Here is a 27652-nt window from a genome sequence, read left to right as displayed (position 1 = left end):
TGACAGTGAAAAAAAAAACAAACGCATGCTTTTGTTCGTTTCGTTTGGTTAGAGGCTTATCAGTACTAGAGTGAGCACGCATCGACTTCCAATGCCAGTGACCCACCTAACCCATCCTACCTTCACGGCTGTCATTATGGCCCACACCCTCCCTCCCCAAACCAGCCATCCACCGCTGCCAATGGCAGTGTAATTATAGAATTTATAGCACAGAAACAGGCCATATGGCCCAACAGGTCCCTCCCTCCCCTCTTCATCTCACCCTATCCTTCTATTGCTTTCTCCCTCATGTGTTTATCCAGCTTCCCTTTAAATCCATCGATTCTATTCCCCTCAACCACTCCCTGTGGGAGTGAGTTCCACATTCTCACCACTCTCTGGGGTAAAGAAGTTTCTCCTGAATTCCCTATTGGATTTATTACTGACTATCTTATATTTATGGCCTCTAGATTTTGGTCTCCCCCATAAGTGGAAACATCTTCTCTACATCTCCCCTATCGAACCCCTTCGTAATTTTAAAAACCTCTATTAGGTCACCTCTCAGTCTTCCCTTTTCTAGAGAAAAGAGCCCGCGCCTATTCAGTCTTTCCTGATAGTTGTAAGGCGTCTCCGGTCAACCCCTCCCCCCCCCCCCACTCTAGAATATACTGGTTGAGTCAGAACAGGCTCCAGCACTCGCCCGACCCCACTGCCTTCCCCACTCCACATGCGCAGCCGTGAAAACGACCCCCCACCTCCTTTCCGTCCAATGGTCTGATCAGGTTTTCTATTCCCTTGTTGAAAACACAAAGTATTCACTCACTCACTGGGTTGCTGTGACTGAAATCACCAAGTGCCTTCAGTGCCGCTTTGCACAAGATCTGGGAGGAGACAGTGACCAGCTACCTACCCATTCTTAGTGGTTGCGTGCAATTATGTTGCCCCGAGTGAGTGAGCACACTATGCTCGGACCAAAGGAATGAGAAACGTTCCCCCACAGCACGACAAGAGGAAGGAACGGAATTGACAGCTGGGATTCAGTTTTCCTTTGGCACCTCGTTCTTTAAGAGGATCGGGAACTCGTTCGGGAGAGTTCAGTTACCCAACAGTTTCGTTGCTGGCCAAATTCCAATTTAATGGGCGCACACAGATATCAGAACACAAATGTTAGCCCAAATGCTTTTAAATCGCTTTAGGACATGATTCAATTTTCAACATGCTCATTAACTACACTTCTCTTCCTCATTTCCCCCCCCCCCGCACCATTCGAACAGTCTGGTGTATTCGCCAATTTGAAATGTGTCTAGTTTTCAATATCCAATCCATTTACACGTCTAAAAGATCAAATTCCCTCGAGAACTGGGCCCTGTTTTTAAAATCTCAGTAAAATCAATTATTCACTCCATACCCTGCAACACATTAGCAGGACGACAAACCAATTAATTTGCTTGGATTTCTACGAGAGAGAGAAGGGGAGGAAGCTTTTAAAAAAAAAAGACTTTCCTTCTCTAGGTACCCAACTTCCCAAAAAAAATGATCCTTCCCCTCACAATCACAAAAACATGCACAAAAAGCAAAACACTCCAGATGCAAGAAATCTGAAAAAATAAATCCCAGAAAATGCTGGAAACACTCAGGTCAGTCAGCTTTGGAGGGGCGGGGAGGGTTAACATTTCAGGTCGATGAACTGGTTCCCTATGAATCGACCTGAAACGTTAACCCTTTCTTCCCCTCTCCGCCCAAGCAGGTGCGTCTGATGAATTGCTGGGTGTTTAGTAGGCTTCCTTTCCCCTTCCCCCTACCATTTAACTCTCTGAAGACTAACTCACCCCAGTAACTGAATCTCTCGGATAATATTCTGCATCACCAACTCCCCATGTTCCAAACACCTTGTCTGGCAGAGACCAAAGCAGAACGCAGCTACAGAAGCCTCCACTGAGTCCAAATACCACCAAAACCTAAGTCAACTGGCAAGCTAGATGTTCAAACCTCTGTTACTGCAGGCGGGGGCAAACCGGCCAGGGTTTCTGCTCCAGATTGCTACCCAGTGGCTCCTACGTGCCAAGTGTGCCGACGTGGGCAGGACTACAGCTGGGGTCAACGGCCATTGGAGTCACTTAATGGGTTCAGAGGAAGGATACCATCTGGGCAAAGTATTGAGGAAGGGGGTTGAGAGACTGCTTGCACTCCGGCAGGTCCGACTTAAAAGGACTCTGGGATTTGGGGGGTGGTTGGAGAACTTTATGAATGGTTAGGAGGCTGTGCTAACTGCCAGGGGTAAGCACGTCGAACGATGGTGTGAGGTGCTTACAATTCCCCCAAAGCACCAGCCACACCATAACCGTGATGACACCCTAAGGTTTACAGCAACTGAATATGGTGAGTCCTATTTTTTATTAATTGAGATTTCTGTTGCTCTCCACAATTCCACCCGCTTCACTGCAGAAATCAAAGCCCAGTGGCCTTCACCACGGGTTGGATTAAGTTTGCACTGTAAAAAGAAGAAATTAATTTTACTCAAACTTCTCTTCCCACCCGATCCAAAATAACAAAAAAAAAATCACCACAATTCTTCCAGGAGGCAGAGTCATTAATCCCTGGGAAACAGATTCCCTACCTTCCCCTAGCACTACATTCACAATCAAGTCCATACAACTGTTCCAGACACTTAGTTTGGCTGGGAACACAGCCAGTTCAGATCCTCTTAGAGAGAAGGCTTCAACAAGAGACTGAAACACAAGGTATCAGTCGGCAGGGAGAGGCAACGTGTAAATAAATAGTGAGTGGGAGTGCGAGGAGCTCATGGACATCCTTTGGACAAAGACCGAAGTGTATCCTTCTGCTTAACCGCAACGCCCCCATCGCCAGTAAATCGGCCCTTACTGTTAGCGCTCAGTATTTTGTTGGCAGCGACTTTTGAATCAAGCCGAAGTTTGCTCCCTTAACCAATTAAAATCCACCGTTACAATCGCTCGCACGTTTCACCCGTTGGAACACTGACAAATCGCAGAACGTTTACACGTTTCACAGGACGGCGTGAATAAGGGAACAAAAGACAATATCAGAGCATAATCGTACGGCTGAAATATAAAAAAAAATTGTTCATCTGAGACAGAAAGAAAAGTTATCATTTCGGGTGGGACCCTCCACCTGACCCAGACGAGGGGTCCGACCCTTATTCAGATGCTGCCTGGCCTGCCGTGTATTCCCAACACAGTCGGCTTTTGTTTGACTTCCCTCATATTCAGTTGCAAAGCTGCATTCATACTTCTGCCCAAATCGACTATTTGATTAGTCGTGTTTTACAACTGGAGCAACCATCAGAACTTGACCGAACCCCTAGCCAGCGCCAGTGGCCGACGAGGACGGGGAGGGATCAGTCCTTCACTGAAGACAGCCTCCTACCTGCGGTGGAGAACATGTTGTCAAACTCGATGATCAGGTCATCCTCTCGGTCGAAGCGGACGAGCGACTCGTCGATATCCGGGTAGTCTTCATCCAGCTCCATTTCTGACCCCTCCTCATCTTCGTCGTCTTCGTCTCCCTCCTCTTCCTCGCCTTCCTCATCATCCTACGTAAGCAATCACACACACACCACGGTGAATGAAGTGCGGTCCTACTCCCCAGACAAGAGCGAGGCTCCGCTCCTGTTCCAGCTGTGCCAGCAGATGTGGAGTAGATATCTACTCTGTTACAGCCAAAGTCATGGCAATAGCCATGACACTGTCAGCAGTACACCATTCATCGCATTCTCCTGGAACGGAGCCTCTGACCTCGACACCAAGGCCGAACTGCGCCAGGTAGAGGGGTGAGTGCAACAGAAATCGGCAAGCTAGTTACCGTAGATCATAAAATTACACAGAACGTACAGCACAGAAACAGGCCATTCGGCCCAACAGGCTTATGCCGGTGTTTATGCTCCACACGAGCCACCTCCCACCCCTCTTCATCCAACCGTATCCAGATAACCTTCTATTCCTGGTTGCCTGTTCCATAGTGGTACTTCCAGATACAGAGAAAGGTTGCACATGTCTCCTTTCTTCATTAGGGAATCATGTGGACCAGAGAGTGGTAGAACCAGAGTTCCCCTAAGTAACCACGAGATTTAACTCAACCAGGCATTTTGGGCCGCATGCCAAGTGTAAGCAAGGGACCTCACTGCAGTGAATCGCCCTGTACCACAGTACAAAGTGGAACCTACAGCATTGGAAATACTATTGGGGCACTCCTGCAGCAAAAACAAATCCAAGTTTACATCTTCAGGGAGCTCCCAGTGTGGAGTGGCACTGTAGCCCAGAAAATTACTGTACCATCTACACAGCTATCAAACCTGCAAGGATCAAGTGATCCTCTGGAAGCCTGCAGAGTGCTGGACCAACTGGGGGGGGGGGGGGGGGTTGATCAATTAATAAAGACATGATGCTGTCTTCACAGTTTGACCTGGTTGATGGAGGACTGAAGGGCTGGGCACAGTCGCATAAAGTCAGAGACAGACATGCAAAGTCGTGCTTCCAACATCAGAGAGTGCCCATTCAAGAACACCACTTGAAATGGGGGCGCCTGGGAGCTCCGTCCATGATATAGCGATAGGATCTTAGCATCAGACAGTCGCTGTAGCTAGTGGTACAAGCCGAGGAGGGAGGTGAAGACGAAGAGGAAAGCAGCCAGACCTAAAACAAGTGGACTCGAGGTGCCTCCTCACCTGATCATCTTCATCCTCCTCCTCTTCCTCATCCTCATCCTGGCTGTCGTCGTCATCCTCGTTACTTCCACTGCTATCTTCCTCTTGCGTGTGCTCCTCGTCATCGGGGTCCAAGATGTTCATAGAATCTGTGCAAAGGAGAACAGTTGTAAATGGAGCAAATCGGACTTTTAATAACTGGACCCAATCCAGGTTTTGTTGCAAATGAACTTAACAGGACCAAAATTAACCGACTTAACTGAAATTAAAACCTGTGGTGCCCAATCATTCTCTCAAACAGCTCAAAGCATATTGCATACAATTAGTTAATTTGAAGAAGGACAGTGACTTATGTAGGTACATGCAGTAGCAATTTTGCACATAGGCAGATCTCACAAAAAGCAATGAGGCGAATGACCACTTGATCTGTGTTTGGTGTTGATTAAGGGAGGGATGTTGGCCCAAGACATCAGGAGGACTCCCTGCTCTTCTTCCAACACTGCCGTGGGGGTCTTCAACATTCACTTCAAGATGAAGCCTTGGGTCAACGTCTCATCCGAAGGGCGGCGCCTCTGACGTCGCTGCGCTCCCTCAGCGCTGCTATGGAGCGTCAGTCTAGATTACCCTCTGACACCACAGGCCAGAGCACTTACCGACCGAGCCAAGCTGACACAAGGGAGGCAAGCTGGTACTAATGTCACTGCTCTGTGATTGGATGACTATGCTGATTAAAAATATTGAAGTGGGACCAATGCTTGAAGCGCAATCAATTCGAGAAATTCCAGTGCACAAGCGCAGTGGAATCCTGAAGGTCGAGATCCCCAACGTGTACAGCTGACCCCACGATTCACACTGTGAACTGCATTGTCCGGTACTTTGTATACAACTGATTTAATGGCTGCTCAGCCTCTCCTCCCAGGCGTGCTGTTGCCGCTATTAAAAGAACGCGGCCCTATTTTGTTCCACACCCGGCCCCCGACCCAAAACCAGCTCACTCAGCAAGTGCGGGCGAGTGCTCAGCAGTACGGTCCAAGTCATCCTCGGGACTCTTTACATTGAACAGTGAAGGACGGTTAACAGCCCATCAGTACTGGCATTACCCATCCACCTGCAGATCAACAATACTGCAACGGAAGCAACCTTTTAAAAAAAATATTCACTCTCGGGATGGGGCTGTCACGGTATTTATCGCCCATCCCTAGCTGCCCCTTCAGGAGGTGGTGGTGAGCCGCCTTCTTCAACCGCTGCAGTCCGTGTGGTGAAGTTGCTTCCGCGGTGCTGTTCGGTCGGGAGTCCCAGGATTTTGACCCAGCGACGATGAAGGAACGGCCGATATACGTCCCAGTCGGGACTGTGTGTGACTTGGGAGGGGAACTTGGAGGTGATGGCGTCCCCATGCGCCTGCTGCCCTTGTCCTTCTAGGTGGTGGAGGTCACGGGTTTGGGAGGTGCTGACATTCAACAATAGGAAGCAGCCACGAAAGTGATTGCTGCAACTCAACTGCACTGACCACTAGGAGCTATTGCAACAATGAAAGAAGCAGGATGGCTGGCGGTTTTGGAAGTTAGATTTTGTTGGATAGAAATAATTGCTATAAACAATGATCAGGGCAACAGGACTCCACTGCACCAGACAGTTACAAACCCAAAGCTGCGCCAAATGTTAATCTAACAGCTACTGACCATGCAGAGACTTCCCGAGTGCGCTAGGTGCAGCAGAATCGGAATCTGCTGCTGAAACCCTCACCCACAAGACCATAAGAGATAGGAGCAAGAGTAGGCCATTCGGCCCCTCGAGCCTACTCCACCATTTAATGAGATCATGGCTGATCTGATTTTTACCTCAACTCCACTTTCCCGCCCTTTCCCCATATCCTTTGACTCCCTTGCTGATCAAAATTTGTCTAACTCAGCCTCCAAAGCTTTTTGGAGTAAAGAATTCCAAAGGTTCACAACCCTCGGAGAACAAATTCCTCCTCATTTCAGTGTTAAGCGGGCGACCCCTTATTCTGAGACCATGTCCCCTAGTTTTAGATTCCCCCATGAGGGGCAACATCCTCTCAGCATCTACCCTATCGAGTCCCCTCAGAATCTTGTATGTTTCAATAAGATCTCCTCTCATTCTTCTAAACTCCAATGAGTATAGACCCAACCTGTTCAATCTTTCCTCATAAGACAACCCTTCCATACCCGGAATCAACCTAGTGAACCTTCTCTGAACTGCCTCCAATGCAAGTATGTCCTTCCCCAAATAAGGGCACCAGAACTGTACGCAGTACTCCAGGTGTGGTCTCACCAGCACCCTGTACAGTTGTAGCATAACTTCCCTGCTTTTATACTCCATCCCCCTAGATATAAAGGCCAATATTCCGTTTGCCTTCCGGATTACCTGCTGCACCTGTATGTTGACTTTGTGTTTCATGTACGAGGACACCCAGATCCCTCTGTACCGCAGCATTTTGTAGTATTACTCCATTCAAATAATATTTTGCTTATTTATTTTTCCTCCCAAAGTGGATGACTTCACATTTTCCCACGTTATATTCCATCTGTCAAATTTTTGCCCATTCGCTTAACCGGTCAATATCCCTTTGCAGACACACTGCGCCCTCATCACAACTTGCTTTCGTTAGCTCCAGTCTCGACTATTCCAATGCGCTCCCGGCTGACCTCCCATCTTTCACCCTCCATAAACTTCAGCTCATCCAAAACTCTGCTGCCTGTATCCTAACTCGCACCAAGTCCCGTTCACCGGTCACCCCCCCCACTCTGTGCTCGCTGACCGGCAATGGCTCCCGGTCCGGCAACGCCTCGAATTTAAAATTCTCCGTCCTCGTGTTCCAATCCCTCCAGCCCGACAACGCTCCGAGAACTCTTCGCTCCTCCAATTCTGGCTCTTTGTGCGTCCCCCCCCACTGCCTTCGCCCCAACACTGGCGGCCGCACCTTCAGCTACCCAGGTCCTAAGCTCTGGAATTTCATCCCCATACCTCTCCGCCTCTCTCTCTCTCTCGTCGTTTATACAAACCAGTTTACGATTCAGCAACATGACAAAGGACGCCTTTGCGGCAGTGTCACAAAAACAGAGCTCTGTAATGGCACTGCACAATGGTTGGCACGTTACTAGCTCGCAGACAATGAAAAGAATTGTTGCACCAAGGGAACAATATCACAATGACTTCTCTTTTGGACAAACTTTTAATTTTTGTGCTGCATTGTCTGGTTCAACACCTATAGCACTGATCCAACCAGAATCTGTGACGGTATCAAGCCGACCTTTCTACTCAAGAAGGGACAAGCAGGCAAGTTGGAGATTGTTTTCTCCTTCGGGCGAAGATCTCATTACTGTGTCTCTTTTACCGTAACTCACCACCACCTACAGGAGTGGGGTAACCAACGCAATCTCCCCAACCCTTTCTACAAGCCCCCCACGCCGCACTACGTTTTTGTGCCACTCAATTTTGTGAAAATTTGCGTCTTTGAAAACCAAAAAGAGAGGCTGAGGCAACAAAACCTCCAGGTATTTTTCTCGTCCCTGGACGTCTTTGATCCATTTTGTTGTGCTCCCTGCTACAAAATGGTGGGTGAAGCGGGGGGTGGAGGGAGGTGAAATGAGGGGAATTATGTCTGTGGATGGAGCAAGCATCGGAGATAGGGATGAGATTGTTGGTGGGGAGGGAGAGGGGAGGAGAGGAAGGGAAGGAATTAGATTGGTCTGAATGGGGAGGAAGGGAAGGATTTAGATGAGATTGGGGGGGGGGGGGGGTGGAAAATGATCAGACACTAACCCCTTACCATCCCAAGCTTTGTGCAGTGCCCATCAAACTTTAATTCTCTTTTTTTAAAAAAAAACTGATGACGATGCAGGATTGGTAATTAAGGGCTCTCCTTCTGCACAGCAGTAAAGACAGTTTTTTTCTTTGTACCTTCTCGGTTAGCCTGCAGGGTGGGCGCCTGACTGAGATTTGAGGGAGCCTCATCCATCAACACATCCTCCTGGGACTCATCCTCAGTACTTCTGCAAGCTGTAGCGCCAGAGGAAGGAAATAAAATACAAAGAAAAAGTGAATGCAAGCCCACGACAGTGCATTCTACATTTTCCGCAATATATCGTTTCTGGTACTCGGCCTTTGGGTTTCTCCTGCCCCCCTCATCTCTGTATTTAGGAGCTTAATTCCTCAACTTTTTTTTTAAATTTGTAAGTGTGCGCGCTGGATGGGTCTATTGCAGGTAGAGCCTTTTTTAAACTGGAAAGCACATCAGTGTATACACTTGAGCAGAGCGTGTGTCATTGTACAGTGCTGGGAGGTGCCCGTAAGTATTTTGGGATCGTCGCAAGAACTCCCTTAGGAACAGGGATCGTACATTTCGGTCCAATTTTGTTAGCCGGTGCCATCATTTTAAATCCCAATTCCCGGCTGTTTCCTCCTGGTCGCTTAATAGCGTTCTCTGGCACAAAGCAGGGGCGGGGAAAGACACAAGAGATCTTTAATCCTTCCTTGTTTTAGGCAATGCCTGATTGTTCTCTACTGCCCTTTAAAGCCTTCTGCTTGGACGACACTAGAAGGGGTACGGATGCCAATGACCTGCCACGATCGGCAGAAGTTCCCCCACCTTTGCACAACGAGTAACTCAAGTGCGTTATGAATCACCAAACTCCGAACCTTAGTCTTGCCGTTGTGGGGACACTTCCCACTTTTTCTAGGGGGGGTGGCGGGGGGCGGATGGGGAAGAGAAAGCGGATGGGGGAGGGGGGAGAGGAGCGGGGGAGAGGTATAATCGGAATAAACTGCCTCCAAGCTGCCGGTTTCAGGCTAAATCAGCGAAGGCACGAGAGCGGGTTCTGGGGAAAGTGCACGGCAACTGAAGGGGGAAAACAGGCAGACAAAGCGAGGAGAAAATAATTAACTGCACAACCCCACAACACACACCAGTGAAACTGACTGGGTTTTGGGAGAAGCTTCTCATTCATCTTTCACTGTGGGCGTGCTGGTTATTTACAAATCATCTCACCAACATTCTGCAAAGCCAACAGTCTTCTTACTTCAGCATCCTCTATGTGCCTGAACGCAGGATTGGGGAAGGCACACTCTGCTTTTCAAAAAAAAAATATATAAACGTCCCTCCCTTCCCCCCGGGGCCCCCGTCCTGCTAAGATTTTGTTTAGTGAGGGGATGCTGCCGTCGTGGTGGTGGAACTGGCTTCGAGCGGTGAGTGAACCTGATCATGCATGACAGGGCCCCGGGTTTACAATGACCGAATTCTGTTCCGTAGAATTCACAGCATGGGAAACAGGCCATTCGGCCCGACTGGTCTATGCCGGTGCTTATGCTCCACAAGAGCCTTGACATTATTGCCGGCGTTTTTGGGGGCCGTTTCCCATCGTTCCGGCCATTTTTCCATGAAACTCACAAACCAGTGCCCTTGGTCACTGGGTGAATGGCCTTATCTGGGAAAATGTGAAGTCCCTCTATTTCCTCTCTCAACTCCAGTCTGGGAGTCGCCCGCCTCCCAAAGTCACATCCCCAGGTTTCCGCCAATGTCTCCCCCCCAGCAGAGGCCCTGTGATGATGCTCCTTTCTAATTTCTCTCTCTCTCTCTCTCTCTCTCTCGTCCCCATCCCTCTTAAATACAAGGTGGCGCTGAGAGGAGGCCAGCCACCTGCATAACCCCCACCCCTCCCTGTAGTGCATCCCGTGTTAGCTCCCTTACGTATGTACAATGTCACCCGCGTTCGCTGCTCAAAATCAAATGGAACGGAAAAACAGCAAACACCGAGGTCAGTCAGCCGGTCTGTGAAAGAGAAAGACAGGTCAATGTTTCGGGTGGGAGCCTTCCTCACAGCCCGTCAGCGGTCAAAGGAATCAGTCCATTCTCGTTTCAGATGCTGACTGACCTGCTGTGTAGTTCTTTTCTCCCCCACTTCCCCCCCCCAACTCCGCCTCCACTTTCATTTTTCTTCCCATGCTTTTAAACAAGAGGGGAAATGAGGGGAAAGCAATTCGTGGCCGGTCGCTAGCAACCCTCCTCCCCCCACCAACCAGAAAGAAAGCCCGATGGTGTAACTCCCTCTTTAATGGTGTGTCAGAGGAACATGACCACTTAGTGCTCAGTCACTAGCCCTTCTGATTTTAGGATTTTCAACCCATTATTTACCCTCCGATAAATTCCAAAATTTGCGTTGACTCGATTTAGATCCTAAATCATAAATGCGGCCTCTCAGTGGAATAAACCACGAGAAAAAGACTGCAGACCCTCCCTTGCCAAGAGTAGGATAACACGTTAATCCCTCCTCTTCCCAAAAACACCCCACCCCTGTTCATCGATTCCATTCCTCGCCTGCTAAAACATTAAGCCGACTGAATTTTTTTTTAAAAAAAAGCTTGCTGTGATTTTCTTAAACCCGAAGTTTTCTAACCAATATTCCCCTGAAGTTTTGACTGCTCACAGTTGACTCTGCTTGCATTTTTTTTTTAAACCCCAACTCAGAGGTGGTGAGAGGGGAAAACGAGGGCAGACCCTGGAAATCAGAAGGCCCATGTACTGCACACACAGGATCCCCGGGAACTGCAGAGTAAACGGAGGGAGCCCAAGCACACTCTGAACGACGAGCGCCCTCCGGTACTGGGTGATATGTACTTCTTACCAATGATCGTGCTGCTCACGGTCTCCACGTCTCTTTCCAACAACTCATCGATAAGATCCTCCAGCTCGTTCTCAACCTGAAAACACAATTGCAAGTACCTCAGGAAGGAAGTGGAAGAGGACGAGGCACCTTGGGGAGTTTCACAAGTCCGACAAAGCGCTCCCACACAGCTCAACCCCACCTGCTGCACCGGGGGGGGGGGGCCGTCTGCAGCCCACCTCCTCTTCATCTGTGGTGCCGATCAGACTCACCCCTTCACCGGCTTCTGGGACACGATTCGCAGCTTGCCCAGCCGTGGGAGACTGACCAAGCGGGGGGATTCGGCGCTGGTATCTCCTTTCCATGCTCTCCGTTAAGGGAGGCAGCACAGTGATGCTAACAAGAGGCAGAACTCCCACACAGCACGTGCAAGAATGCGTGTCAGGCACTCAATCAATCCAGGAATGGCTCCACACCTTAGTTACATCATCTCAATAGGGGGCAGACGGATTTTACTCATGGTAAAAGGAGGACCTGAGCAGCAAGGGCGATCTTGCTCTTCCTGCTCCATCCCCAAGGGCTTTAAAACTTCGACAGCCAGAGGCAGACCTGGCCCAGAATTAGCAATCTTTCGATAGGGCTACATTTTTCTGAATTCTGCTTGAAAAGCACCATCTCAACTTCACAGATGTCCGAACCGCACAAAGCAGCCAGCAATCACGAACAGCCGCGTTCTCAGGGACACGTCTGTGCAAGTGTGGAAGGAGGACGCCTACCTGCATCTCCTGGGCATTTAGCACTTCTGACTGCCCGGTTATCACCACCGTGTCCGCTTCAGTCTCCCCGTCCATAATATCGTTGTCTGCCACTCCAGTGGGGGCGTGGTCTTCCTGCGTCTCAGCCTCTCCGGTCTCACCTGGACAATCGATGCAAGCAGAAAAAGAAAAAAAAAAAAATCAGCTCAGCGCCAGCAGGAATTCAAACCATCTGCATTAAATGACGACGTTAAACATTCCTTCAGGTGGAGGAGGGGAGGGTGCCTGGGAGCGCTGAGCACTGAGCACAGACCACAGACCAGGGACGGACACAGGTTAGAGTTCACCTTCGCTGTTTCCAAGCTGAATAGGTTCAGCTTGTGTCGAGGTGGGGGGGTCTATACCACCCAGATAGTTCCATGTGGCCACTCTCAGGAGGGGCCCTGTGAGCAGGCTGTGAACCCACGCTCTGGATTACAGGGTGCTATGTCAAAAAGAGAAAATGGACACAATAAGAATGGGTATAATAAGAAGGGGAAGTACCCAGATAAACACCCTCATGGAAAAACCGCAAGAAAATAAATAAGCCTTCGCCGTATCCCTCAGGGATACTGGCAAGTTATTTGCAACTACAAAAACCATGGACCATCATCAGATGCAGGATTCGGCAATCAGGAAACCACTCAGACCAGCGTCTCTCCAAGTTCACTACTTTCGTGAGCAAAGGTGCAAACCAGCCCTCAATTTCATAAATGCTCCAATTAAAGAAAGACAAATTTGAAACGGACTTAAAAATCGCATTCTATTTCTAGGAATAAAAGACGATTCCCAATTTTTAGGGCAACTTCATGTAAAAGACCGTTGTAATTCAGCACACCCTCAAGATCATTCCCATTAGATGAAGGTGCGCGGAGGGCTCGATCAATGCTGCAGATCTATCAACGGGGAATCGAAGGGCTGTTTTCCCCCGGGGTCTTTCCGTCCCTTGGTCCTGGAGAATGGCAGCAAGTTTACCGTCCGACTGCACAAGTCCTGCAGGTCACAAGCCAGCCACCAGCACGGGGGTTCAGTGCAATATAAAAGCAGCTTCTCAACCTCGCTCACTAGACACAACTGCGCCAAAGCGCTGCTGGTTCCCTCTCATCCACCACCTTCCACAGACGTCAGCTCAGCCCAAACTCTGCTGCCCGACACCAAGTTGCGCTCACCCCTGTCCTCTGACCGCAGTCAGAGTCGCTGTCTTCTGCCTTCATTGGCTCCCGGTTGCCTCAAATCCCTTCATGGCCTCACCCCTCCCCATCTCACCAATCACCTCCTGCCCTGCCCAAGCTCCGTTCCTCCGACTTTGGCCTTTGCGTTATCGTTGGCGGCCGCACCTTCCGCCTGCTTGGTCCCACTCCGATTCCCTCCCCAAACCTCTCCGCCTTCTTTTCCTCCTTAACGCCCAACTCTGACCAAGCTACTGGTCACAAGTCCTAGTTTATCCTTTGTTTCTGTGGCTTGGCGTCAGTTCCTCTCTGTGACGCACCTTGGGTTGTTTTTTCTATAATAAAGACGATTATATATTTACATACGGTTGCTGTTGAGAGCAGCACTTACCAGAGTCCGGCTGGTTGCCATTAGCATCACCACTCGTGATGTGCGCATCCTGCTCGGATTTGTTCTTGCTCGATGCGTTCTTGCTGCTGAAAAGGCTGCTAGGCTGGTTGACGATGCGAGAGAGCGTCTCCAAAGGCTTCAATGCAGCATTCACGGTGTTTGCCATATTGGGACTAAAAAAAACACTAAGTTTAGCTAATCTTTCTGTTGCTGGCACACAAATCGCCACAGAGAAAACTGTCACCATATCCCATGGAACTTTGGTCAGCCCCACACCCTTTCTGCACACTAAGTCTTGTTAAATATTCTGTTCAATTTAACTCATCCAATACTTGTTCATCCCTCCTCACCCCACCTATCTTCCCACCCCAACCCAAAAGATTGTAAGAAAAAAAAGTCTGCTTACAAGGCTGGACAGCTGAGTAACATTAGAGCATTGGCCTGTCACCCCTAGGACCTGGTTGCGATCCAGCCCAAACTATTGGGACGAAATGCCAGCTACAAGGCTCCTACATGAAATGAGGTGGGGCTCTCTGAATCCAGCTCCTCACGGACCAGGGCCCACAGAACAAAGATCCCGCTAATTCAGAAGCCCAAGCGTGACTGCTGTGGATGATGGAAAAATCATGGTGATGCAGTAAGGAGTTTGAGATTGAGGCTAAGGCACTTTCTTTGTGCAGTGTAGAGGGAGCTTTACACTGTATTTAACCCTGTACCTGCCTTGGGAGTGTTTGATGGGGACAGTGTAGAGGGAGCTTTACTCTGTATCTAACCCGTGCTGTTCCTGCTCTGGGAGTGTTTGGGACGGTGTAGCTTCAGCTTTGTATCTGACCCCCCGGGGAGTGTCTGATGTTGACACTGCTAAATGTCCCATTTCTGATTAGCATCCCCGATCCTGAGCACTAAGGCCCATGACACCAACAGCCTCGGTGATAATCACGTCGAGTGGCTGCAGGGTGCACTCAGGAAACTGAAGTGCGGTTAAGATTCTGAGAACGCGCAGCATGTGGGAACGCCTGCACTGGAGTTACAAATCTTCACCAAAATAAATACGCTCGCGATCAGATGATGACCCTTCATTCTGATTTAAAGACGAGACGTTATTTTACCTGGACAAGTCTAGGCTGTGCGGTACTCTGGCCAGGTCATTCACGAGCCCCTTCTTCAGGAAGAGCCGGATGATGTTGTTCATGCCGTTGTGCTGCGTCTTGACAGCGTTGCTGCTGTAGAAGCTGGAGGTGGACGGGCAGGACTCCATAATGGTGCTAATGATGCACATCACTGCCTGCAGCCTGCAGAAAGGGAGTCAAGCGGAACCAGATTAACGTACTAGGCTCGATGCGGATCAAATGCACACACTGCACATTGCAATATAGGCCGCCTACTTAACGCAGTCGCACAGGTGTTGCGCAGTGGAGAGGGAGCTTTACTCTGTATCTAACCCGTGCTATACCTACCTCGGGAGTGTTTGATGGGACAGTGTAGAGGGAGCTTTACTCTGTATCTAACCCTGTACCTGCCCTGGGAGTGTTTGATGGGACAGTGTAGAGGGAGCTTTACTCTGTATCTAACCCTGTACCTGCCCTGGGAGTGTTTGATGGGACAGTGTAGAGGGAGCTTTACTCTGTATCTAACCCTGTACCTGCCCTGGGAGTGTTTGATGGGACAGTGTAGAGGGAGCTTTACTCTGTATCTAACCCTGTACCTGCCCTGGGAGTGTTTGATGGGACAGTGTAGAGGGAGCTTTACTCTGCATCAAACCCATGCTGTACCTACCTCGGGAGTGTTTGATGCTGACACCGGGCGCCCTAAACAGAAAGACGTCCTATTGCCCAGGACTGGCGCCCCCAACCTTGGCATCAAACAGCTTTGCAGGAGATGCATTACAGGAAGTTAGTTTAGTGTTGCTGCAGTGACCTTTCACCGCTCCCCCCCCCCCCCGGGACATGCTCACAGCGCAAGACATCTTTTCAATCACACGACATTTACTTACCACTCGACTAACTAGGGCAGGATTATTGAAATGCATCCGCAGCAGATATGGGAACAGAATATGCTGGAAGTGCTGAAAAGGAGAGGAAAAAAGAAACAACTTTGTTTGTTACCTGGCATGTTTCTCCGTGCTCTCCGCCATTGCCAGCGCTCTGCTAAGGGCCGCTTTGACCTCGTTGACCAATGCAGCCTGAGCCTCGGTGCTCTGCGTCGCCGCCGCCAAACTGGCCAGGAAGAGCCTGGCTAGGGCTGGGGTGTCCTTGTCCCCCACGTTCTGGGTCTGGGGCAACAGGTGATCCAGGACGAATGCCAGGACGCTGCAATCCTGCAATGGGGAAAAGAAGACGGAGCCTGAATTACCACCTTGGAGTGTAGGCACAGGAAACAGGTGCTCAGGCACCACCCACAGGAGGAGGCCACTTAGCCCCGAGTCTGCTCCACCATTCAATCAGATCATGGCTGATCTGTATCTCAAAAGCAAAATGCTGGAAATCTGAACATGACTGTCGACGCTGCTTTGGTCATTTGTCTATTACGACGATCGGGAAGGATTGAACAGGCTGGGGCTCTTTTCTCCAGAAAAGGGAAGGCTGAGGGGTGACCTGATCGAGGTCTTTAAGATTATGAAAGGGTTCGATAGGGTTGATGTAGAGAAGATGTTTCCACTTGTGGGGGAGACCAAAACTAGGGGCCATAAATATAAGATAGTCACGAATAAATCCAGTCGGGAATTGAGGAGAAACTTCTTTACCCAGAGAGTGGTGAGAATGTGGAACTCGCTGTTAATTGTATCCATGTGACTTATTTCAATTAGTGCTAATTGTATTCAGGTGGTGTGCATCAACTGGGGACTCTCTCGTATCCATTTATAAGAGCTGATCTAGGGTGTGGGGTGTGTGTAAGGGGGAATCTCTGTGAATAAAGGCTTGGAAGAAACTGAAGACCAGGCTCCAGTATTCGATCCTTCACCGCCTGGCTATCCGGTTTATAACACTCGCTATCACATGGAGTAGTTGAGGTTAATAACATAGATGCATTTAAAAGGGAAGCTAAAAAAGTACGAGGGAGAAAGGAATAGAAAGAAGTGCTGATGGGGTGAGAGGAGGCTCGTGTGGAGCATAAACACCGGCACAGACCAGTTGGGCCGAATGGCCTGTTTCTGTGCTGTACATTCTATGAAGCTATTCCTGATTCAGCTTGTTTGAGGGGTGGGGTCCGCAGGGTGACTTTATCCCCCGGCCCCCCCAATGCGGATTGCCTGACCACATCGCATTCTTCACTCTGAAAAAGGACATAGTTAACAACTAGATACGCAGCCCAAGTGCACTGAAGCCCGACTTGTAACTGTGGGGTCATGTCTCCCTCACCTCTTTAATGAGCTCAGATTGGCCAGCCGTGTAGCTGTAGCCAGCGATCAGGGTCGCGATGCCAATGTACGAGCGCACCAACTCGGCCAGGAGCCTCAGGATGGTGGACGTTGGCATGAGGGGCTTGCTGGCTTTCGCCTTCTGCTTTCCTTCTTCAGAGGCTTTGTCCCCGTCCTTGTCCTTCTTGCCTTCTCTGTTCTCCTCTGGTGTGGACACTGGGCGAAAGAAAAAAAAAAGGTGGGTTAATGCAGGGGGCTAGATGACCCAGCAACCCTGTACCCCTCAGAAAAAGGCAAACAACCTGCATTTGTACAGCCTCTAACGCAGAAAAAGATCCCATGGCGCTTCACGGAGGCATAAATCAGATAGAAACTCCCTACCGAACAGCACTGTGGGAGAACCTTCACCACACAGACTGCAGCAGTTCAAGGCAGCGGCTCACCACCACCTTCTCAAGGGGCGATTAGGGATGGGCAATAAATGCCAGCCTCGCCAGCGATGCCCACATCCCATGAACGAATAAAAAAATGCATGCCAAGCCAAAAAGGAGTAATGAGGTGACCAAAAGCTTGACTAAAGGAGGTGGGATTTATGGAGCGTCTTAAAGGGGGGAGGGAGAGGTGGAGGGGTTTAGGGAAGGAATTCAACAGTGTGGGCCTAGACAGTTTCAGAAGGGACGAGGAGGGATAACGCATCACGTTTACAGTCAATAGACGACGCCACATGTGACTTTCGCTCGGTCGGTTTCAGTGCCGCGGTAGAAGCGCAAACCTGACTGCAGAGGTTCAAACGTGAAATCGCGAGAAAGGGGGACGCTGACCGGGAGAAAACACGTTCAAGGGCTTTGGGAAAGGTTAAGCTGGAGATGGGGCGGCGGTTTGCAAGGACAGAGTCGTCGAGGAGGGGGCAATGATGGCAGTTTTGAAAGGGAGGGGGACAGGACTCGAAGAGGAAACCATTTACAATATCAGCTAGCACGGTGGTCAGGAAGGGAAGTTGGACGGAGAGCGGTTTAGCTGGCCTTAAGATGCTCACTCTCTCTCTCTCTCTCCATCACGAGTTCTGGCTCTGTCACACAAACTTTAGGCCAAAAGAAAGGGGAGGTGGGGAGATGGAGTGACGACCAGGAAACATATGCAAGCTGCACTGGGCAGACCGCTGTCTGGCAGGAGTGGGGCTTGAACCCACAACCTTCTGACTCGAGTGCTACCTCTGAGCCACGGCTGACGATAGGTTTCTGCCCTGAAGAAAGTTTTGACGGTAGCAAAGCAGAGATTTATTTGGGGGGGCGTGGGGAGGGGGGGAAAAAAAAAATCAGCCAGGGGTCTGGGGGGACAGAGGTGCAGTGGTTATGTTATTTGACCAGCAATCAGGAGGCAGAGACTAATAATCCAGAGAATGCGAGTTTAAACCCCACCACGGCAGTTTGAGAATTTGAAAATTCAGTTTGGAAACGAAAAGCTGGTATCAGTTATAGTGACCACGAAAGCTGTCAAATTGTCGTAAAAACCCAAATGTTCTTTAGGGAAGGAAGCCTGCCGTCCTCGCCCAGTCTGGACAATACGTGACTCCAGTCCCAAACCAACATGGTCTAGCGGCCTAAGCGAGTCACTTCGCTGCATTTCCAGCGACGCCCACATCCCCAGAATGAACACAAACTACGCATGACAAGTCCAACCCAAATGCTCAAGACTCTCCAAAGCAAACTAAGCAGAGTCTGTGTGTGCACGCGCTCTCCCCGGAGCGGCACCCCGTTTACTCGGAGAACTAAGGCACAGGTTGACGGGCATAAACTGAACGGTGGGAGACTCACCCTCTCCTTGAGATGTACCAGGCTGATTGGCATCCGTTGCTGCACCATCTGCAACAAAGACCTGGGTCTGCAAGAAGCAATGTTAGAGTTAACACAGCTCATGTCATTTGTTAAGTGTCTAAGCAACCTCTCGATTCAGGCCATTTTCTCTACAGATATGCTCACATGCAGTTTTATACCAGGAAACCAACACTGTCAACCAGTTTAATTAGTATACCGGTTTAAATTATACTAAGCAATAGGGAAAGGACACAGTGAAGTCAATAAACACTTTACGTTAGTACCAATACACTTCTGGAAAGTCATCCTTCCAAACTGACCCTACTGCTAGTGACAGACCTGTAAACCACACCCCCCCCAACCCCGTTATACAGTGACCCAGACCTGGACCCACCAGTACTGTACCCCAGTGTTATACAGTGACCCAGACCTGGACCCACCAGTACTGTACCCCAGTGTTATACAGTGACAGACCTGGACCCACCAGTACTGTACCCCAGTGTTATACAGTGACAGACCTGGACCCACCAGTACTGTACCCCAGTTTTATTGTGACAGACCTGGACTCACTGCGCCTTTATTCATTTCTCCTAGCCTCTCCCATTTCCTGCCTGGTGCTCACTGATTCCCTAAGTGCACCAGATATTTTTTTAAATCATGTGAAAGGTGCTTTATCAACATGAGTTGATGATCAGCATGTTTGTGCAGTGTGTTCTGGATCCTTCGAGTTGCCAGTCACCTTTTTCCCCCACCCAAGATTACTCACATTGATAGTGAAGCTCTGCTGTGAATCGAAGTCACTGCCCTGCCGTGTCAGCGAGCGGTACTGTTGGTACATATCGTCTCCCACGTCCTGCAGCAGCTGGCTCAGTTCCTGGTTCACACTCACCAGCTTCACTTCTACCTTCTCGGCTGCAGTCAGGGGGCGGGATGGGGGAAAGAGAGAGAAGCACGTTCAATAAATCCAAACAGCAACGGTTTCAAGCATCTTCCAAAACTTGGCCGCCTACGGTCACAATACTCCGAAAACATCCAATCCCATCTGATCTCAGAAGCTAACCAGATTCGGGCCTGGTGAGTACTTGCATGGGAGACCCAGTGCAGTCAGTGCTGGCCTCGCCAGGGACACCCGCATCCTGAGAATGTCCAAAACTTGGCCATAATGTCAGATTCTTGGCAAGGTTACAAGATAACCTGCTGTGATCCAGAGCTAAATTACAAAGAGCCAACACGTCTTCAACGAGCGTACAATCTAAGCCTACGCAGCACAGTGCAATACCGAGGGAGTGCTAATTGTGGGAGGTGCCACATCGAGCCCCGTCTCCCATCGCAGGTGGATGTAGAAGATACTCCAGCACTATTGGAAACAGGGGATTTCTCCCGATATCTTGGCCAACATTCGACTCCCAAAAAAACTCAACTGGTAATTCATTTCATTGGTTTGTGGGAATTTCAAACTGGCTGCTGTGTGTACCCACCTAACAGTAACAGCACAATGTAATTCAGTGTACACCAAGAACCGTGGGGCTTTTGCGAGATGCTATCAGGCGCAACATAAAAGGCAAGCTTTTTTCCAAGTCATTGCAATGCTGCAGATTGACTTAACACTGCAATTCTACCCATCCGCCAACATGATGTTGTTTGCACCAATTTCAAAAGGAAGCAGCAGCAGCAGGCGTTTTGCTTTGGAGAAACTATTTCAAAGAGCAGGCACGCCTGCGCTCTCACCACTCAACGCAGAGAAACAACTGGACCGGGGATTGTTCGGTGTGAAGGTGATGGTTGGGGCAACACCGAGAACCCCCCCCAACCCAAGACTAGTCACACTAACTCAAACATTAGTTACTGGATTGCAGTAAAGCAGCGGGATTGTTTAAATAATCCTGCTCCTTGCACAGCGGTTTTTTTTTTGCTTGAGTGCATAAAACAGCTCAACTCCCTCTCTGCCCCCAGCTGAGTTATAAATGGCATGCAAGCCCTTTTATCCCCCTACAGCTCCCAAGAGGGCAGGCCTCCAGCGAGACAGGTCCCGACACCCCTGAGCCCCTCCTGTACGACTGCGCGAGTTGGAGCTCTCGCACGCTTAACAATATTTCCGTTGAAACAAGACGAGGACGTACCCTCGTCGGGAGCGTGGTACGCAGACAGCGCGTTCAGCATGTCGTAGATAACTTCCTTGATGGTGTCTGGAATTGTAGGGAGCGGAGAGGGCTTCACTGGCGTCGTTTTGACCAGCTGCACAGCATTGGGGCCCTTGATGCGCAAATTCTCAAATTCATCGTCGGAGGCTGAAGAGACAAAGAACAAAAATGTTTTTTTTAAAAAAAAGATTAAAGACCAGAGGCGGAATAATGCATCGGGGATCCGTTCTTCAAATAGATTCGTGTGGGTAGGAACAAATAAAACGTGGTCTGCAAAATGAAACTTACGCTGAACCATACGGGCAAATTAATTTCAACATAGCTAAGTGTGAGGTGGCGCATTTTGGCAGGAAGAGTAAGGAGGCCACATATTCCTTGGAAAATAAGTCTAAGTAGGGTAAAGGAGCAAAGGGATCTAGGGGTACAGATACACTAATCATTAAAAGTAGCAACGCAGGTTAATAAGGCCATAAAAAAACAACAAAGCATGAGGTAGCTCTTTCAAAAAGCCAGCACAGGCACGATGGGCTGAATGGCCTCCTCCTGTGCTGTATGATTCTATGATTAACCAACAGGATAGACCTAAAAGGGAAGGTTGTGTGGACGGACGAACACTGAACACCTGAACTTCTCCCCACTAAAGGTCGACCTACCTGTCCCATTACCACGTGGTGCAGGCAGGGCTATCCTGATACAGTTCTTTGCCACCTCGGTGAATATCTCCGGGTTCCTGCAGGCGGCCGGTCCCAGGACTCTCAGGATGTAATTGATTTCTCTGGAGCCCAGGCTCCCAGACACCACGCCGGAGGTCGTGCTGCCGGCGCCGCTGGTAGCGGCCGAGCGCACCACCTGAAAAAAAAAATAAAACGGAGGGAGAGCAGTGAACAGCTGTCGAATACATCGCCCCAGTTTTCAGCGCAAAGTTTACATTAACCATGGAGATCGCAGCACTGAGAACAGGCACCACCGCGGCAATCTGAAGAGGGAGTCACAATTGCCATCCTCTTAATCAAACCTCCCCCGGCAGCGAAACCGTAAAATTGTAGTCAGAGCCTCTGCTATTCCTTCTTTAGTTTCTCTCAGGGTCCTAGGGTGTAAGCCATCAGGTTCCTGTGGTTTAATTTGCATTCGCTGTGCTAACTGCCTCAAATTACCTCCGGGGTACAAGTCCCAGTAGCCGTGGAAGTAACAGCGGAGAGGTAACACCGACATTGCGTGCTGGGAGCGATAACGACCCACACTCAGGGGTGATGCAAGTTACTGACTTGGGACCGACCGCCAGGGTATGAAAATTACCGCTAGTCGAGGCGGGCGGGGCCTGCAAATTAGCAAGAGGGTTAAAACCTCCCGTCGTTTGATGCGCTGAACTCTTTATCCTGTTATCTACACGTGCTGTAAAAGATTAAGTGCAAAATTCAACTGCTCTCCCCCCACAACCCTAAGCTAATAATTAGGGCATCAGTTAGGTTTAAATCCTACAAATCCCATCGCTGACTCACTCCACCCTCTCTCCGGCAGCCTTTGTGCTCGAGTCAAGGCGACTGTGCATCTCCTTTCCCCCTCTCACAACCTTAGACGGCAGAAGCCTCAGCCCTCGTGCAGTACCGAAGTCCAAAATCCCCAAAACCTATGTCTTCAACCTCAACAACAACTTGCATTTATACAGCGCCTTTAATGTAGGAAAACATCCCAAGGCGCTTCACAGGAGCGAATAAAATCTGACACGGAGCCACCAAGAGAGACATGAGGGCAGTTAGAGGTAAGTTTTAAGGAGCGTCTTAAAGGAGGAGAGATAGAGAGGTGTAGAGGGGTTTAGGGAGGGAATTCCAGAGCTTAGGGCTTAGGCAGCTGAAGGCACGGCCGCCAATGGTGGAGTGATGCAAATCGGGGATGCGCAAGAGGCCGGAATTGGAGGAGCGCAGAGATCTCTTGAGAGTTGTAGGGCTGGAGGAGGTTACAGAGACTTGGGGGGGTGGGGTGGGGGGGGGGGGGCGAGGGCCATGGGGGTATTTGAACTCAAGGATAAGAAATTTAAATCTTAGGTGTTGCTGGACCGGGAGCCAACGTAGGTCAGCGAGCACAGTGGGGGCAGTGATGGGCGAACGGGACTCGGTGCGAGTTAGGAAACGGGCAGCAGAGTTTTGGATGAGCTCATCTAAGAGGTTGGTGGGTGGGAGGCCGGCCAGTAGAGCAACGGAATAGTCGAGTCTGGAGGTAACAAAGGCATGGATGAGGGTTTCGCTAACAGATGGGGCGGAGGCGGGCGATGTTACGGAGGTGATGGCAAGGACACGGGGTCGGAAGCTTGCCTTGCCCAACTTGCGGCTCAAATGCCACCCCCTTCCCGCCCAAGCGCCATGGAAGGTGCTACTCCAGAGCTGCACGGTGTACCAGAGACAGACAAGTCTGGGGTTGGGTGCGGGGGTGATCCTGTCAGGAAACTGCCGTACCTTTTCCATGGTGTGCTTGAGCGTGCAGGGATCCTCGATCACGTGCCGGAAGAGCAGCGTGACCAGCGGCGTGAACCCGTTGAACCCGGAGCCCTGGGTCAGGTTCAGGATCATGCGGGTGCTGCCGAGCTCCGCAAACATCAGGGCGCACTTGTGCTCGCGGGTCAGGCGCAGGCACAGCCGCAGCGTGGCGTGCAGCGTGTCGGGGTCCACCGGCACGCTGATCATGCTGACGCACGACCGGATCAGCACCGTCATCTGCTCCTCCGTCAGTCCCTGGATCACTATGTCGCTCGCCTTGACTTCTTCCCTCGGCTCTTTCTCTGCCGGGGTCTCGGGCACGGGTTCCACCTCTTTAATAATAAAACAAAACATTAAAATTAGCAACAAGAGCCAAAGTCACAAGTTCCTCCATTTAACAACCTCTCTCCAGAGAGTAATAAGACGACAGATTTGCATTTCTACAGCGCCTTTCACGACCTCAGGACGTTCCCAAAGTGGTTCACAGCCAATTAAGTACTTTTTTAAAAAAAAGTGTAATCACTGTTGTAATGTAGGAAACGTGGCAGCCAATTTGTGCACAGCAAGATCCCACAAATAGCAATGAGATAATGACCAGATAATGCTTTTAGTGATATTGGTTGAGGGATAAATATTGGCCGGGACACCGGGGAGAACTCCCCCCTGCTCTTCTTCCAATAGTGGCCGTGGGATCTTTTACATCCACCTGAGGGGGCAGATGGGGCCACGGTTTAATGTCTCATCCGAAAGACGGCACCTCCGATAGTGCAGCACCCCCACTCCGGGCTGACCCTCCGACAGTGCAGCACCCCCCCACCTCCGGGCTGACCCTCCGACAGTGCAGCACCCCCACTCCGGGCTGACCCTCCGACAGTGCAGCACCCCCCCTCCGGGCTGACCCTCCGACAGTGCAGCACCCCTTTACGCTCAAAACTCTGGAGTGGGACTTGAAACCACAACCTTCTGACTCAGAGGCATGAGTGCTACCACTCAGTCGCAGCGAACACATTGAATGGAAACAACCCAATGCACCACGTTGAGTACAGTAGATTAGTGCTTATCGCACTGGACGAGCAACCTAGAGATTGAGAGTTCCAATCCTATCGTGGCAAGTCACAAAATCTGCTAACTTGTGGGTTGGCACCAGAAATAAGACCATGAAAGCCGTAAAAGCCCGACTGGTGCACTCAGGTCAAGAATGTGACATCTCTGCCCGGTCAGCCTGACACATGACTCCGTGGTGAGCCAACGCCCTCTGAAGAGGCCAGGAAAGCTGCTCAGATGCAAGAGCAAGTCAATGTAGAAGGCTGCTCGCTTTCTAGGGACTGGCAAGATGGGGGGGCGGGGAAGGTGTAGACCAGACAGAGTGAGGGCACAAATCTCAACACTAACGTTTAATACATGTATCCTCCTTTTGAGGATAAGAGGGAAATATACTCTGCATCCAACACATCTCTACGGTACCTGAGCTCAAACTGACACACTGTTCCCAAAATACAGTGTCCCATTCCCCAAATGACATCCCTCACCTTCATCAGCACATAATTCACATATGAAAAGTAAAAAATACTGTCGGCCTCGTTCAAAAATCACACCGGAAAAGAAAGTTGGCAGATTAAACACCCGTTAAAATCGCTGTGTCTGGTGATGAAATGGAAGTGGACCTGATCGATGCTCCTGATCATGGTGTTGATCAACTAGTCCCAATCCACTGGTTTTCTAAATCAATTAAAGTCTAATTATCTTCAAATTCTCTGAAGTGAGTTATTTGAAAATGAAAATGCTGACGGTTGCCGTAATATGAATTAAGGATGAGTTCAGCTGGATTTCGTACCGTTGGTTTTCTCTTCCTTGGGTTTGGGCTCGGACTCCTTCCCTTCCTCCAGGGTCTTCTCCAAGTCCTGCACAAATTGAGAGCTGCTGGTTTTGGAGTTGGGTTCTTTTCGTGGCAGGCGCTGTAAAGTCAACATCACTGGCCGCCTGTTTCCAGTCTCCTCGTTTACCTGAAAACAGCCAAGAGGTAGTGTGGGTTACTGCAGCAATAGAAAGGGTACAGTGTGAGATGCAGAAGAACCTGCCGATTACAAACAGGCACCCTGGCCGGCGTTTTGACGGGATTTAGGGAACGTTCCTGGGAGGTGACGTTTGGCAAACATAGAATTTCCAGCACAGAAACAGGCCATTCGGCCCAAATGGTCTATCCCGGTGTTTATGCTCCACACGAGCCTCCTCCCTCCCTACTTCATCTCACCCTATCAGCACATCCTTCTATTCCTTTCTCCCTCATGTGTTTATCAAGCTTCCCCTTAAATGCATCTATGTTATTCACCTCAATCACTCCTTGTGGTAGCGAGTTCCACATTCTCACCACTCTCTGGGCAAAGAAATTTCTCCTGAATTCCCTATTGGATTTATTAGTGACCATCTTATATTTAAGGCCCTTTAGTTTTGGAACCATCTCCTCTAAAAAATTATGAAGGGGTTTGATATGATAGTCGTAAAGACCTCTATTAGGTCACCCCTCAGCCTTCTCTTTGATAGTTATCTCCCACTTCTGTTTTAACAAGTGACGTGGTAACTCAATAGCAGAGACAGCGAACTGGGTATTGCCCTTGCACCTCATCGCAAGTTCCCAATTTAACTCTAGATGGACGGCGGCCTTGGTGCATGGGGTGCAATATTCACATTTTCCAAATCAAAAACGTCGACAACTGGTGCAGCCTCGTGTGACAGGAGATCGAGACATCAGCACTGCCGACAGCTTCCAAAAAAAAACACAACTGAAAACCAGCCACCGCACCTCAGATCTCACACTCTCAGTATAGACAGAGATGAGAAAGGCTACTCTGCCAGTCCAACTCGATCCAAGTCCCGTTCACCCATCAACCCCCTGTGCTCGCTGACCTACACTGGCTCCCAATCCGCCAACGCCTCAAATTTAAAATTCTCACCCTGGTTTTCAAATCCCTCCACGGCCCTCGCCCCCGTCTCCCTAACTCTGTAACCTCCTCCAGCGCTACAACCCTCCGAGATCTCAGCGCTCCTCCGATTTTGGCCTCTTGCTCCCCGATTTTAAGCGCTCCACCATTGGCGGCCGTGCCTTCAGCTGCCTCGGCTCTAGACTCTGCACTTTCCTCCCTAAACCTCACCTCACATCCTTTATAAGACACTCCCTAAAACCTACCTCTATGACCAGGCTTTTGGTCACTTGCCCTAATATCTCACATGGCTCGGAGTCAAATTTTGTTTGATTTACGCTCCTGAGAAGCGTCTTGGGACGTTTTACCACGTTAGAGGCACTGGATAAATGCAAGTCCACGCTACACTACAGCACCTAACTATCTCTTAAACGACTAGGTTTTGCCTGCACTACCCTACCCAGCAACTATTCCATGTGTCGACCGCTCTCTGCTGCCACCACCAGTACTAAACTTGCCGTTGCCCAGTTTGAACACAAGTCCCGTGGTCTGGTGCGCCTTTCTGTACAGCAGCAGTCCAGTCAAATGGCAGCCAGCGACGGCCAGCTTGCCTCATTACCTGCACCATGGTGTTGAACTGCACGGTGTACCTCCTCCGGCCAGCTGTGAACCGCACACTGGTCTCTCCCGCTCTCCACGCTGCGTCGATGGTGCTGTTGTTGCTTGCACTGTAACTGCACCAACGCCCGGACCGATCGTCGAACCACCTCCAGTTATTCCCAGTTGGCTGCAGATACTGTGGAAAAACGCAACTGATTGTAAACTTAGGCGACGGTTGTTTTTTATTAAAAAAAATTAAAACCATTCGGCCCATCGAGCCCACCTTGGCGTTTCTTTCTTACGCTTGTCCAACATATGGTGTGAAGGTTCACAGTCACCTTAGTCTCCGGGGAACATTTAAAAAAAAATAACCCGGGCAGGCTATTAATACGCCCAACGTCTGACTAACCTGTATGGTAGGAGCAACAGCAAACCTCCTACAACACATGGCCATTATATGTTGGGACCTAGGTGACACTGGCAAGATCACGTTCATCGCACATTTAGTGCCCCAAGAGGGTGGCGGCTTGCTAGGCCACCAAGGGAGTTAAGCCGTAAACACATTCAGCCAGACTGGGTACGTGTGGCAGGTCCCCTTTCCTGAAGTGCGTTCATGAACCAGTCGGGTTTTTAACGACAAGCCGAAAGCTTTCATGGTCGTTTTTCTTTTCTAGTGGCAGCCCATAAACCACCAGATTTATTCAATTTCATTT

General features: G+C 49.9%; 1 protein-coding gene across 1 annotated transcript in view; it reads right to left on the bottom strand.

Annotated features, from left to right (window-relative positions):
* The window catches only part of huwe1 (HECT, UBA and WWE domain containing E3 ubiquitin protein ligase 1), a 194705-nt gene that overhangs the window by 51172 nt on the left and 115881 nt on the right, over positions 1 to 27652 (bottom strand). Inside the window, exons 39-54 of the mRNA XM_067976234.1 lie at positions 26959 to 27135; positions 25256 to 25424; positions 23401 to 23753; positions 21604 to 21799; positions 20930 to 21097; positions 19576 to 19721; positions 18810 to 18876; positions 16997 to 17211; positions 15743 to 15954; positions 14747 to 14929; positions 13638 to 13810; positions 12060 to 12199; positions 11305 to 11380; positions 8585 to 8683; positions 4682 to 4809; positions 3385 to 3550 (exon numbers count right to left, since the gene is read on the bottom strand). Coding sequence (XP_067832335.1) covers positions 3385 to 3550; positions 4682 to 4809; positions 8585 to 8683; positions 11305 to 11380; positions 12060 to 12199; positions 13638 to 13810; positions 14747 to 14929; positions 15743 to 15954; positions 16997 to 17211; positions 18810 to 18876; positions 19576 to 19721; positions 20930 to 21097; positions 21604 to 21799; positions 23401 to 23753; positions 25256 to 25424; positions 26959 to 27135 — 2668 coding nt within the window. The remainder of the gene's footprint in view (positions 1 to 3384; positions 3551 to 4681; positions 4810 to 8584; positions 8684 to 11304; positions 11381 to 12059; positions 12200 to 13637; positions 13811 to 14746; positions 14930 to 15742; positions 15955 to 16996; positions 17212 to 18809; positions 18877 to 19575; positions 19722 to 20929; positions 21098 to 21603; positions 21800 to 23400; positions 23754 to 25255; positions 25425 to 26958; positions 27136 to 27652) is intronic.

Source organism: Heptranchias perlo, chromosome 45 (genome assembly GCF_035084215.1).
Source record: "Heptranchias perlo isolate sHepPer1 chromosome 45, sHepPer1.hap1, whole genome shotgun sequence".
Lineage (NCBI taxonomy): Eukaryota > Metazoa > Chordata > Chondrichthyes > Hexanchiformes > Hexanchidae > Heptranchias > Heptranchias perlo.
Note: the sequence above shows the minus strand (reverse complement) of the source record. Positions and strands in the feature narration are given on the sequence as shown.